The following is a 17,820-nucleotide window of genomic DNA, read 5'->3' as shown; positions in this document are numbered from 1 at the left end:
GCATTACGCGTGCGAAACTACCAATTGAGCTCGCACGCGTAGTACGAAGACATGGGATCGTTCCCCACCTGCAGCAAGTTGGTTTTTTCATCAACTTTCAATTCCATTAATTTATCATTGTTTTATTTCAATTAGTAAGTACATGTAATTTTCCTTGTGTTGTACTTGGTGTCATTGTTGACTTCTTATGATGTCCTAACAGAGAAAGTATATTCTCTGCTACTTGCACAGCTGCTGTCAGACTTGCAGCGTTCGCTCACAGCAAGTGCTTGTGGCCCTTTTTTCAGGTGTTCGACTTGCTCAACGCCAAGGCGAAACTCCGTGTACTGGAAGATGGCAGGCAGCAGGTGCAGGTTGTTGGCCTCGTGGAGAGGGAAGTAGACTCCGTTGAAGAAGTCCTAAAGCTTATTCAACATGGCAACAGTGTCAGGTGCGTGAACAAAGTTAATGCAATATATAACGTCACGATTAATGCACTATTTATTTCAATGCCATCACAAGCCAATTAAACAAGATAATGCGATCACAAGCACTTGCTAGAAGTAGGAGGGGGTAGGCGCCTATCTGCCCTCCCCCTCTGTCCCCCTACCTGCATGGCTGTCCAAAATTAGGGCATGCACTGTATCTTTGAGGTAATTTTTGGCAAAGGCGAAGCTGCGATGGTTCGTGCCATCATGTGCATTTTGTTCCCACATATGTAGTGTTGATGGTTACTTGATCTCAAGTTTCCGAGGCATGGTGCAAAGCGAGCATGTCACGACAGTTAGTGGTCTTGGTTGTTGAGTGATCTTTCCCTCAATGGGCGAGACACCAATAAAACTGGCGAAACTTAACGTTTGTTTTTTAATTTGAGGGTGCCCTCTGATAACGGCTGTGGGTACTAAGCGAGGTCAGCCATGGCATACCATGATGCATTGCTCATGGTGCGATCTGCACCATGTGCGCTGGCACTCATAAGCACGCTATGAAGGCTTGACCTTCTTGCAATTTGTTTATTACTGATCAAATGATATCCACCAGGAATGTTCTGGGAATTCGTAAAATGATTTCTACTGCTGAAGCTCCAAAACCTCGCATTTAACGAACTTGGCGATAAAACCAAGTTTGATGCAAATACAACTTCATTATATGGAGGTTTGACTGTATGTGCTACGAAAGGCCAGAACTTTCTAATGCAGCTTCGCCATCTTTGATGTATTAGTTGCTCAGACTGGCATACATCTGCCAAGATTATTTAGCTACAGGTTATACCTCGCCACGAGAAACCAAATACATAAATCCTCAAGGTTAGGTGTGGCAAGGTCAAAGAAAGCTGTCCTTTTTTTTTTTCCCATATTAAATATGTGTATTACATTACTAAATACATACTTGTATGCTTCCCCTTCCTCCCTTCACTCAAAGTTCACTTCGCTGGTCTTATTCCATTCTACATTGCAGAACATCTGGGCAGACATCAGCCAACCAGAACTCTTCGCGGTCGCATGCAGTATTCCAGATCATCCTGAGGCAAAGGTAGGAAAAACAGTTGTGTAGCTGTTTGCGAAAGAAGTTCCCTGTATTTCCATATGCACTGTTTCTAAACAAAGGGTGCGATGGTTACAGAATAGCGATGCAAGGTATAGCAATTGCAGAAAGTAGAAATAGTCTCCAACTAATTTTGATGTGACAGGAACAGCCAAGAAGTCCAAATATTGAGTCTGAAATATCAAGTTAGCCAAAAGTATATCTAACTTCATGTCGCACGTGGCTTGTCAACACTTAGTGCGTGCATACACTTGGCTGCACCCTGGGGTAGTATTCTCGACTGATCACCATCGCTCCGTTTCACATGGCTCAACACCGAGCGTTAGTGTCACTGGGAGAAGGTAATATACTACGACATTCAACACATGTACCAAATCTCTACTTCCTGCACGATCACAGGTTTCTTCAACAGTCAGTCTAGCACTTCACTCGCTTAACCATTGCCCTCGTTGGTGCAGACATAGAGCATGGGGTAGTGCCACTTGTAGCAGGTTGATGACTCTGAGCAACAAACATTCATAATAGCAATCAATGAGGTCGTCCAGGACTGCATAGCTATTCAGCAGTTATATATATATCAATATATAGATTGAGGCAGACTGAGCGCTTCGTTGAAGAATGCTTGAACGATCGAACATGATGAAATGCTAGGATGACAGTGTGGGGTCCACTGTTAAAGGGGGACACTCCGACATGCGGCCCTCGACGCAAGTCCTCTCTGCTCCAGCTTCAAATGCAAGCTGTGCAAGTGCACTGCACAGTGGGTATGCAAAGGTCTTCTGCAAAGTCCTGCAATTGTATGCTTCCCAGATGGGAAATTTCTCGCGCTCTGTACTTGTGTGCTCACTGTACGTGTACTTAAATTGGTGAAGTCTGCACTTTGCACTCCCACTATAAGTCTCTGAACTTGCAGATGTCTGGTTGGACGAAATGTTCAAGTCTTAACCCCCGTGGTTTGTCCTTGCAGGAAGTCCAGCCGCCTCCACGGGAAGTTCTCGCTCATCGATCTGGCTGGGAATGAGCGGGGTGCCGACACGTCGAGCGCCAATCGGCAGACAAGAATGGAAGGTGCAGAGATCAACAAGAGCCTGCTTGCCCTCAAGGTGACTACAGTTCACTGCATGCACTTTTTGTTAGTGCTAAAACATCAGGCAGGTTTCTAGTTCCTGCACACAGCTTTGTGCCTTTCTTCATTGAAATTTGTCACCAAAACGAGAGCTGGCCAGCACGCACGCCTGTAGCATCGCTTAATTTGGTGCACGTTACAAATTCTGCCCATGTAGGAAAATTCTTAATTGGTTGTATATTTGTGGTTGTATATTGTGTTTGTATATTGTGATTGCCTTGTTCACCGCTGTTAACGCCATAACATTCTTTAAGACTAACTTCTTTAATGACTGTAACTAAGGGACTTGTTACAATTTTTGTAACTCGTGTTGTTTTGATAGTGCCAGTCAAAAGGAAGTGTTCATGCTCGGAGTGGTTCTTCCCTTCTAGCCTTCACCTCTATTTTTCTCGCTGTTCTGAAAATGTGGTCATCTGATTCTTTCCTTCCGTTTTTTCACTGGGGCTTCATTAATCTTGATTTACCTTGCAGGAATGCATCAGGGCATTGGGTCGTCGTGGTGCTCACCTTCCGTTCCGGGCCAGCAAGCTGACACAGGTCCTCAGGGATTCGTTCATCGGCGAGAACTCTCGGACCTGCATGGTGGGCACATCTGTTTGAGTTCGCAGTCTTGCGTTCATAAATTGTCACATGTCGGTTAATTGTTTGTGATTAGTATTTCTCATAAGGTTCCCAACTTTTAATATTGCAGCAGCAAATAGTAATAGCTGGACATGTTGCATCTGTTTATAACGGCTGGCAGCTTGTTTCACATCCAAGCAGCTCGTGCAGTGTAGTGCTCTAAATTGAGGTTCATTCTATGAGCTGCCTCTCAGTGAAAATATTTTAGGCGTTTTTTTTTTTAAATTGTAATGTATGGTTACCATTTATTCGGAGTCTCGGAAGAAAGTTAAGCAAAGATTGTTACAACCTGATAATAAATGATAAATACAAAAATCCTTGCAAGCAAGCGGTTTGAGTACCTTGTATGTTTTCTTTGGTTATTTTCAGATTGCCATGATCTCTCCAGGCCTGAGTTCTTGCGAACATTCCCTCAACACGTTGCGCTATGCAGACAGGTACGGCCTTTAACTCATCAAAGCATTTACCTTTTGCGGAAAACTCATGCATAGCAGTAGTCGCAATGGTAATAACCAGGGCCAGTATATTGCAACACTTTCTTTCGTTTGATTCTGTTACTTCCTTATCAACCACCATTTTTGACCGGCCAATCCTGGTAATGTAGTTGGGGCACCGCTCAGACCATTGAAGCACAAAAAGGAATAGCATTGTCTTATGTTAGCCTATTTTGGTTGTGTGCTACACATGCGAAAAGGTACAGCAATTTGGTCAATGGTGGTAACTCTGATTGGGCCAGAACTCTTGGAAATTTTATTGTACGGTTCAACTTTGTTTTTACATGCAGGCATCTTGGTTATATCCCAAAACTTGTATATGTGCATTGCACCGAGGTTCGACTATACTACAATTGCACAAGATGTTTAGCAACTTTAATAGCCAGCCCAACATAGTTAAGAAGGTGGGGCATCTGGCTAGTTGGTACAACAGCCCTCCGTTCATTAGACTTCAGGTAGATTTTTTGGTTAATTCAATCCAGACCGAAGGGCCCGGCTGCCGCCCATACATTTCCATGGGCCCAGACTTCCATTATTTTCATCTCAAAATTAGCCTTTGTGGGATAATTCAAACTAGACTGGTCAGTTTTGCTGCTATACAGCAGTGTTACACAAGCACCTATGAGTTGTCTCATTGCAGTACGAGCATCTAGACGCCTAATAAGCATTCAGTCAGCCATTCAGAGCTGTTCCTGACATTGCTGTGGAGATTTGAGCCTTTGTTTCGGCTGCAATACGGGTGTTGTATACGAGACCGTTAACGGGGCCTAGTAAGCTTTTCTTAATTATATGCGTGCGCATGTACCGTGCACCGTAAAGTGAAGAAAGACCACAAGTTTTGGAAAAGGTAGGCGGTAAAATGTCTGTCTAGAAATATGAATCTTGTCTATGTAGGTCTATCTAGAACTCTGAAGACCTGCTAGTAAACTTATTAGTAGGCAACTCTGTGATTGTATGGTAAAGAACCCTAGGTGGTCGAAATTTCAGGAGTCCTCCACTACGGTGTGCCTCATAATCAGAAAGTGGTTTTGGCACGTAAAACCCCATAATTTTTTTTTCTGTGATCATACTGTGACCAGAGACAATGCATGTGTGTGTGCAAATTAAGGAACATGTGCTATGTCCATAACAGTGGCACCTCTCCCTGCTTAGTACGCTTCACCTCAAAAGAGGTGTATTGCAGCGAAGCCCCTCAAAGCAGTACAGTGAAACCTCATTGCTATGAACACCACTTTGGCAAACTTTTCAGATTAACTAACTTTTCATAACTCCCCTGGCTGCTTATAGTTTCACTATACAAATATATTGGTACTACAAACTTCAGAATACCAATCATTATTCATTTTCCTTGTCATGCTAATAATGCCTCAATACTACGAATTAATATTCCAAGATCTGGAGATTCTTAGATTTCAGTGTGTGCTTCATGGCAGCCAGAACAGTAGGCTAGCAGACTAGGTGCAGAAAGCAAATGCTGCAGCGCATGGGTGTGGAAAACCTGAGACGGCGCTGGAGGTGAAAAGAGCAGGATGGGACTTTTTTTATTAAAACTGCCTGCATGGCTGGTTGGTACATACTGCAGGGTTAAGAAAAGCACTACACAAAATACAGACATGAAGTGACAGGACGAGTGCAAACTTCCAACTTAAGCCGATGTAAACTTCGGGTGCATGCATATACAGACAGCATTAAGCACAAACTGCAACTAAGAGGGATCAATATAATTTACATAGCCGCATCTAGGAGCTGCTGCTCATTGCAAAAGAGCGACAACGAAGGAGCAACGCTAATGCATTGTGCACTTTTTTTCTTGACTCCTCTATCAATTCTCGGGAAACTTAGCCGCAGCTTTTGCCAAGTAATCTTATGTCTGCAAACTGCAGTGCACAGACATATGAGCCATAGTCGATGGGCAAATGTCAGCCAGACCTTCTCTTCGTAGAAGCATCATGTTTCCTATGAGCGCATGCTCTGCCCAGACAAGTGTCGCCTAGCAACGGAGGCGGGCGTCTTTTTTCGCTCTTCTTTTTAAGCATGCCTCTGCTTTCCTTCATGCTTATTTCTGCAGTGCATACCTATGCAGAGAAATGCAACACCTGTGCTCGCGGGGATGCCACAGTCGCACTTTCCTGACAGTGTCGTTTACATGCACTGGCACTTGAAAATGGTCCCGCTCTGGGCAAACAAACAAAAAGAAACATTATTCTTCAGAGGTGACACGGAGCTTCCTGTTTGTCGGTGGTTCTCTCTGTCAGCGTCTCATTTGCTTGCGCCACTCGTATTTCGGTGGTGCATGGCGGTGGAATCTGGAATATAGCAAGAGTGTGCGCCAAGAGCCAGTCACGACATTTTCGAGAATAGCTCATAATTGCACTAGCTGATGTGACGGGCTAGCTGATGTTATGTGCATAGCTGATGTGACGGGCTAGCTGATGTTATGTGCATAGTTGATTTTTGGGGTTTTCACTACTGACCTTTCAGAATAACAATTTTCCGTGGTCCCCTGAAATTCGTTATATCAAGATTTCACTGGACTACCAAGTGAATCAACAGCATGTTTCGGAGTTTTTCTTCATTTTGTTCACTTCGACCCACCTTATAATGTGACTAGTTTTAATGCGTTGGGATTCTTAGGGTACTTCACGCACTTTCTGGGGGGGCTATCTATCTCTCTATCTGTTCTATGTTTGTATCTAACCATTATCGGACCAACTTTGTTGGGAAACGACCATATACTCGGTGACCAAACCTTTCACGCCGACATGGGTCCCTGTGTATGTGGGACTGGGTAGATACATGTACCACTGCTCGAAGAAACTCCAACACAGACTTTGAATACGGGGTATGTACCACTCGGTTTGTGCTAGTCTCCAATGAACGTATTTGATGCAAACTTCTGTTACTGGGCATGGGCCTGTAGGTGTGTGTGCTGCTCTTTTGGGTAATTAGGTGTGTGCCACTGGGAATGTGCCGCTATACAATGGCAACATGAATCCATTGAACTTCTTTGATGCTGAGCGGAATCGAATCGTCGCAAGGCTTCCTTAAGGACAACTCGACGCATTAGCATGCTGTGGCACAAATGCACTGGACATGTCACTTTTCAACGCACGCCTTTCGTGCCAGCACTTTAGCAAGATGCGCCACGAATGCACCTCTCGCTTATTTAGGTTACTGAGTATGTGCCATTTAGTGTGCAGCAGGCGAGAGAACAATTCTCGACATTCACAGGCACTGGTGCACCAGGCTTCTCGTCTTGGAGGCTGCACGTGACCTTCGTGGCATTCACACTAGATGGTGCAACTTGTCCAGAAAGAAGCACTACAGACATTGCCACGTGACGCGTTTTTCAGGCGCCATACATTTCGTAGGCCACATGTAGGCTTTGGATTGGTGGCAGCACTGTATGGCACCTAGTGTTAAGGAAGCACAAAAGAGTCGCGCTACAGTACATGCCTTGTACATATCTCATGTCGATGGCGGCACTGCGTTGTGGCTATATTGATTCAATGCTGACGTATTACCGTCTGCAGTCATCATGACAGTTTTTTTTTCAGTCCCATCAGGATCGAATTAATGGAAGTTAACTGTACTCCACAATTGCTTGCCTTGAATAATAGTTAGTGCTAGTCTTCTTTCGCACTTCAAATCTTGCAATTTGCATGTTAACATTTATGTTCGTCAGTTTTTTAATCCTGCGCTTCTTACTGGCTCTTTCAGAGTGAAGGAGCTTGGTGTTGAGGACAGCCCAGAGCTGAAGCCTGCCTCAAACGAGGATGAAGAGATGGCTCCAGAAAGTGAAGAGGACGACAACCTGGCTCTGCTGAGAGCTTCTGATGTGAGCTTCGTGCCTTTGCTGCTCGTGATAATTTATGGCACCAGAATTGACCTGTTCAGATAAACCTGACTCTCTTGGCTTCACTTTAACAGCCGGTAATATCTGTGTGCAGGACGTGGAGATGTCTGGAGACATGTACACATTCCACGAGGCCATCTCCCACCTACAAGAGATGGAAGAGGAAATTCTGGATCTGCACAAGACTGTTGTTGAGGTGTGTGTGTGTGCCATTTGCTGCCCTTCTGCGCATATGATCATGCTAAGGCACCTAATGAAATTCAGCTAGGCAGCACTGGTCGCTAAAATGCAGTTAACCCTTCGAGGGTCGTTTTTTTTTTTCGCCATACGCAGATTTCAATTATTCTTGGGGATTTATTTCGAAAAATATTTACTGCAATTTTCTAGGGTCACCTTAAGTGAGGAAAAAAAAAAATTTTGCGTTGGTATATATGTATTCTTCATGAATAACAAAACTAAAAAAAAAGGAAGAACTCATAAGAATTTAAAACATTGATGCATTTTTATACACATAGTTCAAGGCCTTGAAAATGCGCACACAAGAATATTTCGCAAGACTCAAATGTTCCTGCTCTTACACTAATATGTAATATGTTCATCCATAGCGTAATCAAACTGCGTAGGTACGTGCACACAAGAAAACTGTGTGGTTGTGTGCCCTTCAAAAAAGCGCAACTTATGACAAACTTCCGCTAACCTTCACCTTATCGCCAACCAGAGGCAACTAGTTTTCCAGAGTGTCAAAAAAAAAAAAAAAGCAACGGAAGTGCATACACGGCGGCATCCTTCCTATGTGCACCCCTGTGAGCACTAAACAAGCGAGAAAGAGGTGGTAGCCCTTTGAGCGATTAGTAACGAGGTGGCCATCAGTTTTGTAAAAGCGCAAGAAGCTGAAACCGCCTCCGGGACAGTAGCCGAACCGCCGCCGCCCGCGCCTGCGCGCGCCAGTATATAGACACGCGGGAGTAAACTAGCATTAAAATAAACCGTGCAACAAAAACTGAGAGGGAGGCGCGCAAAAAAAAATTCCCTGTATTCCCACATAGTGGCAGCACATGACAGGAAAGAAAAAGTTAGGAAATTGGTCCGCTTTTTAATTGTACAGACGGCGCCTTAAATATACGGCATCGACCATTTTTGGACGGACTTGTTCGCGGCGCCGTATATTTAAGTCATTGACCCTCAAAGGGTTAATGGAATGCTAGAAATGTTGCATGCTGTTGCTACTAGCTTAGCATGTAAAATGTCTTTTGATTTACCTTTCATAACGAAAGCCATGTACATGTACTACACCATTACCAGTCCTGTCACCATCTTGTGATAACAATGATGCTGGCTCCTGTTGTCTGTTAAATGGGAACTTAAACAGCCAACTAGCTGTCCCCAGCAAATTTAAATTGAATTCCTGTGATTAGAGAGAAGGTACATTGAAATCTGAAACTCTAAAATATGGTAAATAATTAGACCATTAGAGGTTCTATGATGCAAAATACACTGAAAATTATGCTGTAGGGCGCACCCATTCTGCACAAAAAAAAAAAATTGAATCAAGGTACAGTATACGCTGAAACAAGTGACCCATTTACCCTACTATTCCTGGGAGGAGGCTACACTTGAAAGCCAACTTTATGGGTAGCTCTTGACGACGTTTGCGTGCCTTGTGCAATTTTGGGTGCTGAATACAAAATATGTAATGATTTCGGTCCTAAGACAAGCAGTACTTTATGTGATATGAGACACTGGATTCTTGTGTGGAGAAAAATTGGCATTTAGACAGACAGAGCACAGTGGTCGGGGTGTAATCTGAAATGTCCAAGGTGTGCACTAAGGTGCAAACCAATGTCCTTGGTCAGTTGGAACTAGTTATAGCCAATCAATATTGCCTGAAAAAGAAATGCCATCTTGATATACGAAACATGACTCCTTAAAATATATCGCACTAAAATCTGCACAGACGCTGGTGGCTTCTGACAATTGATTAAACCCAATGAATAAGGAACTTACTTGCAGACAGTTGCTCAGGCGTTTGAACAAGCACTATCTAGTGTTCGCTGCACAAGGCTTGTGCACAAGCGCCATTACGAGCGCGTGCACTTCCTCGTTGTCGTTTTCCAAGACGGCACATGAATTCTTCTTTCGTTAGACGAAGTCTCCATAGCGGTCTCAAGGCTGCCTAGCCTCCGGTGGTAGCAGTTGCTCGGTGGTTTCTGCTTGGGACATCAAGGTTGATCGTTGAGAGGTCGTGCCTTGCGCATCACATGAATCTGAAACCAAAGGAACGGCAGAAGTCGTCATGTCTTGGGGCATTGTATCTGAGAAGTAGTCTGCTGTGCCCCAGTCTGTCCGCAGTTGTTTTGCTTGTCTGGCCTGGCTTGTTTTCTTAATGGGATTCAGGTGATGCCAAGCATTTCTATTTGCTCATACAAATTGGGATCACGGTCCGATGGGGTACAATATTTCTCTTTCGATCCAGTCTGGCTTTGTAAAAAACTGCCAGATAACTGCCCCTGCCTGAAAAGTACAGTACACTGAACTGATAAATACAAGTATTCCGATACAGTACAGTAAAGCAGTGCGGAAGCTGCAATTCCCATCATCTCGCGACTGATTGGTTCTCATGGCATCAAAGGCCGCGCAACTTCTTTTGCAGCATGGCCGTGATGCACTTCGAGCTGAAACATGCTTTATTTTTTCGCCAGTGAGCTGATCACCAACAAATCATCTGTCTATCGTGATGTACCCGGAGCTCTTCATCCTTGACAGATTTGCAGAGTCAAAATGAAACTGTTTGCCACAACCGCTGTGGAGGAAACCGCAGCTGCGGTTCTGAAGGCACGCAGCCGATACGGTATTATCATGGCGGTAAATGCAAAGGCTTTAAAGGCACAAATAAGCACAAAGCATATCGACGTTGCAGTCATTCATGTACGATCTCCACTGACTATGATGATGCAGACCCCACCGCTTCGATTCGGTTGGACACTAGCGTCATTTTTGTTCTTTTGGGGTACTCCGCACTTGCCAAGCTTTGAGAGTTGTCCAAAATTCATGTGCCGCCAAATACATCCGCGTTTATGAATTTGATTGTACTGAATAATGCATACGCCTGCTGGGGCCAGAGGACGAGTTTGAGTTATCGGATTTTCCAAATTACCCTCTTTTTTTTTTTTTCTTTTACTGTCTCAAGTCTTCGCTATATGATCCAAGTAGCATCCGTTACGAGTTATCTCCTCAGTTCTGCTACATAGCATTCTCCTTGTCGATTTGTTGCAGGATGGTACGCTGTTGATGTTAGTATGCCATTTGACGCATAGAACTACTCTATCTCGCTAGAAATAAAGGATTTTCTATTGTCGGAGACTACTCTTCGTTGTATGCAAAATGTATCCAAGAGGCTTCATAGTACATCGATGACTGCTGCGGATGTAGCTTGTCACATGACATACTTCCCACTTTGTGCATGCATTTCAGAGCATCTTTATGGAAATGAAGGGTCTTGAAATCCTATGGAATTGACCTTATGGAAATGAAAAAGCTAGACGAAAATGACAAAGCTGGAAATAACATTTTTGGGCCAATTTACAGCCTTTAAGTGCAGCTTCCCCTCCCCCCTTTAAAGGCTTCTTCTGCATTGAAACAATGTGCTGCATTTCTGCTGGTTCTCAGGCCAGCCAAGCATGGGTGCACCAGGACATGGACCTCCTCACCATGACCAATGAAGTGGACTATGACCTTGACCGTAAGCATGCCATGATTCTGGGGTTTTCCCGATAGCTACCTGCTCTATATGCTGCATGCCCCTAAATAAAGCTTAATGCCACAACTGAAAGCCAGCTTTGTGTTGAAGCACCAGGCTTGAATGTCTACATAGGCATGTAGCACAGAGTAAGCAGGTAGTGTTGAAAAAATCTGCACATCGCAGCTGATAAACGTGGTGCAGGGGTCTTGCAAGAGATTCTGTATCAAAGAATATTACTGTGATAGCAATCAGTCTTCCGCAAGCGGGGTGTGTGTTAGTGGTATGGTCTGCTTTCATGCATGCCCAGATCGTGTAATCTGCCGAGTTTCGGAGGCACGGCATAGTGAAATTGTTAAAATTGCGAAATTGTTAGTGAAATTGCACTTTGGGACAAGCACAATTCTTTGCTGCCGCTGTCCCTCGTCGTGCCAGCTTTTGTGACTAGTAGTGCTTGTGGTCGAGTGTATTCTGTTCCTCTTCGGTCATGTGAAACCAAGCGTGCAATTTTTAGTGCAATATATACTGCCTGTACGAGCCTTGCCTCTTGTCATAATCTAATATGTGGCTGTTACTGTCAAATATGTCCTTATTGCGACATCAATGACAGCATATCGGGCAATCATCCTAATGTGCCGACAACAATAATCCATTCGCATTGCCAAAATTAGTGCACTTTAATGATTCACAATTAAGCTCTGATCAATATTCTATTGTGTTATATGTTGGCGTTTGCTAAGTGTTATAGGTACTGTAACTATGTGTGTGTGTGCAGTGCAGATATGTTTTGATCGGCGATTAAGCCCTAATGGCTTTTGTCTTGTTGAGCATCAGTTCTTGAATTCTTTACTTCATATCTTATTGCTACTAAATGAATGTCTCATGCATAGGCTAAAATGTTTCGCATATGCTGCTTGTTGCTGTTATCTTCATGTATAGAACACATGAGGTCTGTGACCCAGTCAGGTACAGCGAGCACCTTTTGTTCCTGGCCTTTGTTTTGTTGTGATAACTATTATATAGACACTCCAGGCACATTGTTTTTTGGTCCTTGAACATTCTCAGTTTCCAGATTCCAAAAAAATTAACTAGGGAAGAATTCTGTCAGTGTCTGTTCTTTGGTAACCCTTTGATATCGCTTACTATGTATTCTCGGCCTTTCATGCAGTGTACGTGCAGAAGCTGAAGGATTTGCTTGCTGAGAAAATGGAGGTCCTCTCAAAGTTCAATGGTTAGTTCCTACATTTGCTGCTGTCCATTGCACTACTGTTGCAGCACCACCAGAAAGCAGCCCGTCAATATTTTGGCCCTTGTAGCTGCATGGTGGGCACGCAGTCTACTTATGTTGCCACATTGTAGTGTTGGTGAAGAATTGACTCTGCCAATGGTGAGTCAAGACTGTAACTATTATCGGGCAAGTTTGTGGGCTCGGAAAGATGAGCAACACTCGGTATTGCAATAGCAGCCAGCACAGTCGCTGGTCTCTTCTAAACTCTCCGGTGAAGTATGTCCATTACTTATACATGCATCGCTGCACATTCCATAGCAATAACTGGTGCTTGTGTGCATCCAAGAACTTTCGACACTGTTTGTGTTGCATCTGCAATCTCTTTAGACAAGTTTCTTTCACTATAGAGTTGGCAACAAGAACTTCTGGATACAGTAGGCATATCTTGATCTTTCAGCAAGCGATAACAATGATGACTCAGTGAAAAAACCCGCCGTGGTTGCTTAGTGGCTATGGTGTTGGGCTGCCAAGCACGAGGTCACAGGATAGAATCCTGGCCACGGCGGCCATGTTTTGATTGAGGCGAAATGCGAAAGCACCCGTGTGCTTCGGTTTAGGTTCATGTTAAAGAACCCCAGGTGGGCCAAATTTCCAGAGTCCACCACTACGAGTTGCCTCATAATCAAATTGTGACTGGCACGTAAAACCCAATAATTTAATTTGATGCAGTGCAAAATTGGACTGGAAGAACAAAAAAATGTATGCAGAACATTACGAGGACTGACAGTTGTCTTTAGTGGATGCAGGCAAACTGTAAAAGCATTGTGGTAGCGCATCACAGCGTCGACAATAGAGGTAGATGTTATGACGAGGAGAGTTGCCATTAGTTGGGGCCTGATGTTTGGACTGCACGCGTCTTAGTCAGACACTGGATCAGTTGGAATTGTTTCCCTACAGATTTAAAGCCTATCGCATCTCCTCCATCTAAAGAAACTGGCACCTATTTTTCCGGTGTCAAGGAACTACGGGAAATTGATGAAAACCCTTTTCATTTTATAGATGAAACTTGAGCCATAGCTCGGCTGATACCATGTAACTGTGTGGATGGCTTGATGCCACATTTGTGTTGGGAAAACTAGCCATACTGCTCAAAATTGGCTGACACAAAAGTTTAGAATTTTCACTGCATTGAATTTTTTTCATTAATGCCGTATACATTAGCATACTGTACTCCTTTATTCATCCTCTGTCTAGCAATGAACACTTCTCATAGAGTAATATTGCTTTTTTCCTCAGAATCTAGAATCTCAAACAATCCCTTTAAGGCACAGTAGTGTGCAGGAACTGTTCCTTGTCGATGCCTTGTCTGATCACTTACTGTTCCGATCATCTCTCCTACAGAAAAGGTGACTGGATTCCAACAGCACTTGGCCGAGGAGGAAAAAATGAGCATGAACATCAAGCGGCCTGTAAAGTGAATCCAAATGGGCGCAGCACTGACCAATGTTATTTGCTTCTTCCTCGCCTCGCCAACTTTCCTCGCCAGCTTTTTTTTTTTTTCTTTTTAAGCCATTTCACCCACATCTGTGAAGACCAGTGCTGCCCTCAACCCTGTACATAGTGAATGGGCAGGCATGGCTTGGTGCTGTACTTTTTTTTTTTTTTTTGCTGACCACTTGATAGACCACAACTATGTTGTTGTGTGTAATATATTTGTACACATGTTTTAACTGTTCTGACTGCTTATTTTTGTTTGTAATCCCCTGTACATAAGCTAGACTTTTAAACCATGTTCAGCCGACACCCCACCTCTCCACACTTAGTTTTTATTATTTTTGTTTAGTTCTATAAACACTGAGTGTTTGTATGTCTCTTCTTTTTTTTTTTTTAACTCCTTTCCTTTAATGGCCTTCCATGCAGTGCATATGTGCAATGGAAAAGTCAATAAATTTCCTCAGAGCACAACATTTGCATTTCTGGCCAGCAGACCTCGGGCAGCCTGATTTTATTGACTACTTTACAACGGCATTGATTGTAATAGTTGCAATAGTAGTATGCCTTGACCTGGATTATTTTGGTGTCGGTGGCTGAAAGTCCCAATCTGGCATTAAAAGTGAATACATATGCTATACATTATATTTGAAGAATTTTTTTTATCGGGGCCGGCATAGCCCTAGGCCCAACTGTTCAGTAACAGCGGTCATACGGGATGCATTGATCACATGAACTGTTTCGATGCATTTGCCGTGGACGATTTTTACATGCAATAGCATTTCTTCATCCACTTTCCTGAACCTGGCTTCGTGGCCTTAAAGCTGTAGCTGTATGTTAGCTGTGGGAAAACATTCTTGTTAGTAGTGAAAACATTTGTGAGTAGTTCGGTTTTGAACCAAAAAACCTAGTTACAGTAGGTGCACTTGAACACCACTCAACAGCCACATTGCCTTGTTTGCAAAGCTCTTGGTCTACAAAATTTTAATGGGTCTTAGGTATCACGGAAATGTAACCCTTCTTTCACAATGTAAATTAAACCTTGGGCATGATGCTCACTGCAAGGACTGGGAATTTGGAAAGTGTATTTTAGCTTACATCATCCCCTGCTCTTCATCACAAGCAGTCCATGAAGCACCTGATGTTGCATGTATAATCTCAAATTGTAGTGCACCATAATACCTATAAGTATGCAACATCATTTCAGTATCAAGTGATCATTCTGCTAGATTTTTTTGTGCTGCTCATTGGTGTCGCTACTAAATTAACTCGTGTTGCAAAGAACAGACTGATAGGCTAGTTTGCTTAACAGCAGCACCTAGCTCAACAAGGAATTCAGATGTTGGGAGACTGTTACTGTAAACTTGGCCTTGCGAATTCTTACACATGCACAGTGTCTGTGATAAAGACTCCGTATGATGACACCGAAGCACGAGATTTTCAAGCGATCATGACAAGTGACAGCAGTGGCCAACAAGTTTGACTGTTGGGGAGGGCGGTCTTTCGTTGCCAGTTTCATCACCAGAAAACTTCGCTTGTTGCCCGGAAATCTGTGCGGTGGCTTTCGTCGGTTACCATGCGATTGTGCTACATGGTAGCAACCAGTCCGCCACATGCCTCGGTCTGAATTTGCCCTTGTAACTTGCTCTGTGCTGTGACAGTAAAAAATAAATATTAAAATTGGCCATCGTCTTGTCTACACTAAGGGCAAAGTATCGGCACTATCTTTTTAACATGGAGATATACTGCTTGATTTGACACTGTTGGGCCTGAAATGCCATGGGGAGCCGCGAAATTTGCTCACCAGATGACGCCATATCTAATGCTGGTAGCAGGAAAAAATTTCCACTTGCGGTGACTGCATACTAAAGCCAGATCTAATATGCCACGATTAAAACATTGACCTCATGGTACAGCAATTCCTACAATGTCGATTTATGGTGACTTTATCACGCTGTCGCGTCCATGTAGTTGCTCCATGCCATGACGGCTCACTTGAATGTCGTCTGCTTGCGGTTGCCACTTGCTTTCTTCTGGTTGGAGTTTTCCTGTTCCATGTGGCAGCTGTTTTTGAGCTAATGAGAAGCTTTAGTTAGTGCACTTCTTTACCAAAATAACAGGTTGCGGTAACTATAGACGGCAGTAATGAGACCAGTAGCGACGTCTTGTGACATTTTTGTGTTGCAGGTGGACTGCATATTGTTGATTCAATTGCTACCAACACTTTACACTAGCAGATAGGTAGCAAACGGTCGGGTATTGCAATAACTCTGTCCTTGCTGGTCAGACTGTTAAAAAAATGGTGCCACCAGCCCACCTGCTCATGTTTCTTCCTCCTGTAATCCAGCATTCCATGAGCAGCAGTTACATATGCGGACCAGTGAAGACTTCATTATCTGTGGCATGACAAGCCTGAATGGGGTGCAACCAGCGCAGCATACAGATTCGAAAGGTGGCTTAGTGGTATCTTCTGTCCTCCGGTTGATGGCTGGTCTTTCCTGCAGCTCACCAGGCAATGACATTTCTGTGTGAAGAATGCATGCAGATATGAAATACCTGGCAGCATTTCCCTACAGAAATTGTCAGAGGGAAGTCTAGTGCTGTGATTGTTAAGCTGCCATGGGAATGGTGGTTATTAAATGCATAAATTTGTCTAATCTCCGCGCCTGTGGCTTTGGACGTTCTTGTCGTGTTATGGTTCACCTTCCTAAATTTCCCGCCAATCGTAGTTTTTTAAACGCAGCAAGACAATGGGTCTCTGCGCACATGCATAGTCGTTAATTATTGTTGCATGTGCAGCCTAATATTCTGTTTAAAAGGTCAAACTTGCAGTCTCAAAGCTACCGTACCCACTATTCCCATGCTGACTGCACTCCCATATTTGCAGCACCATAGGTACTAACTAGTGCCACCACCAATAATTCTGAAAAACACTCAGATTGCTGCCAATGCTTCAGTTATATGCATATGACAAATTTTACGAACTGTGTAATGGATTGCCTTTGCCAGATTCTGTGAAGAGAAAAACATGCGCATTGGAATTCATCATGAAATGAATTTCATGCATCGCAAATTCACTGCACATCGCAGTCAAAATATATGTTCGTAATGCCATTTGAGATGATAGTCGAGCCCCTTGCATAGCAAGCCACAGGAAATTTGCACAAATTAAATTTGGTCCCTGCTGAAAATATTTCATTCCTTTTGACAAACACACCCGAGTGTGAAGACCATACAAGAGTACTTTATGGAGCATTAAAAGTAAAATTTTGTTCAAGCAAGTTGGTTTTGTTGATTACACTTCTGAAATACTGGATAAACCTGCTTTTGATGTGAACGATTTGCACTCCAGAAAGGAAACAATTGATAGCACCTTGTAAATTGCTACACCAGCTACCTGTGACCTAGATTTTGGTAGCATCTGGGGCATCAAGGCTGGTTAAACAGAATCTTGATGTAGTAGTATCCATTTGTAATGCTATATATTGATGGAGTTTCCCATGAAGAGTTTTGTCACTTTTGCTGTAATTGGTTGACCCTAGTGCTGGGCTAAACACCAGTGCACGTGTGCAAGTGTGACGTCTTGCGTTTTTTCTTTCTTCTTTTTTTGGCGGGGGCGAGTCAGGGGGCCAGTTGTAGCTCGGTGGAAGTTCTCGAAATTTGCGGAGCTCAGTCTGGCTCCTTTAAATGGGCTCGACCTTCACTAACAGTCTCCTACACCTGAGCAGGTGTCAAGAAAATTTG

At 43.5% G+C, this 17,820-nt stretch overlaps 1 protein-coding gene across 2 annotated transcripts in view; it reads left to right on the top strand.

The window, feature by feature from the left end:
* Positions 1-14,721, top strand: part of LOC126539427 (kinesin-like protein KIF2A) — a 30,519-nt gene extending 15,798 nt beyond the window's left edge. For both annotated transcript variants that reach the window (XM_050186254.3, XM_050186255.3), the window contains 10 exons: positions 288-430; positions 1,438-1,512; positions 2,492-2,627; positions 3,122-3,232; positions 3,641-3,708; positions 7,486-7,603; positions 7,716-7,817; positions 11,288-11,360; positions 12,526-12,588; positions 13,987-14,721. In XM_050186254.3, coding sequence (XP_050042211.2) covers positions 288-430; positions 1,438-1,512; positions 2,492-2,627; positions 3,122-3,232; positions 3,641-3,708; positions 7,486-7,603; positions 7,716-7,817; positions 11,288-11,360; positions 12,526-12,588; positions 13,987-14,063 — 966 coding nt within the window. In that variant the 3' untranslated portion in view covers positions 14,064-14,721. The remainder of the gene's footprint in view (positions 1-287; positions 431-1,437; positions 1,513-2,491; positions 2,628-3,121; positions 3,233-3,640; positions 3,709-7,485; positions 7,604-7,715; positions 7,818-11,287; positions 11,361-12,525; positions 12,589-13,986) is intronic.
* The last annotated feature ends 3,099 nt before the right edge of the window (positions 14,722-17,820 follow it).

The sequence above is a fragment of the Dermacentor andersoni genome, chromosome 11, assembly GCF_023375885.2.
Source record: "Dermacentor andersoni chromosome 11, qqDerAnde1_hic_scaffold, whole genome shotgun sequence".
NCBI classification, from domain to species: domain Eukaryota; kingdom Metazoa; phylum Arthropoda; class Arachnida; order Ixodida; family Ixodidae; genus Dermacentor; species Dermacentor andersoni.
The sequence above is the reverse complement of the archived record's forward strand: the minus strand, read 5'-3'. Positions and strand labels throughout refer to the sequence as shown.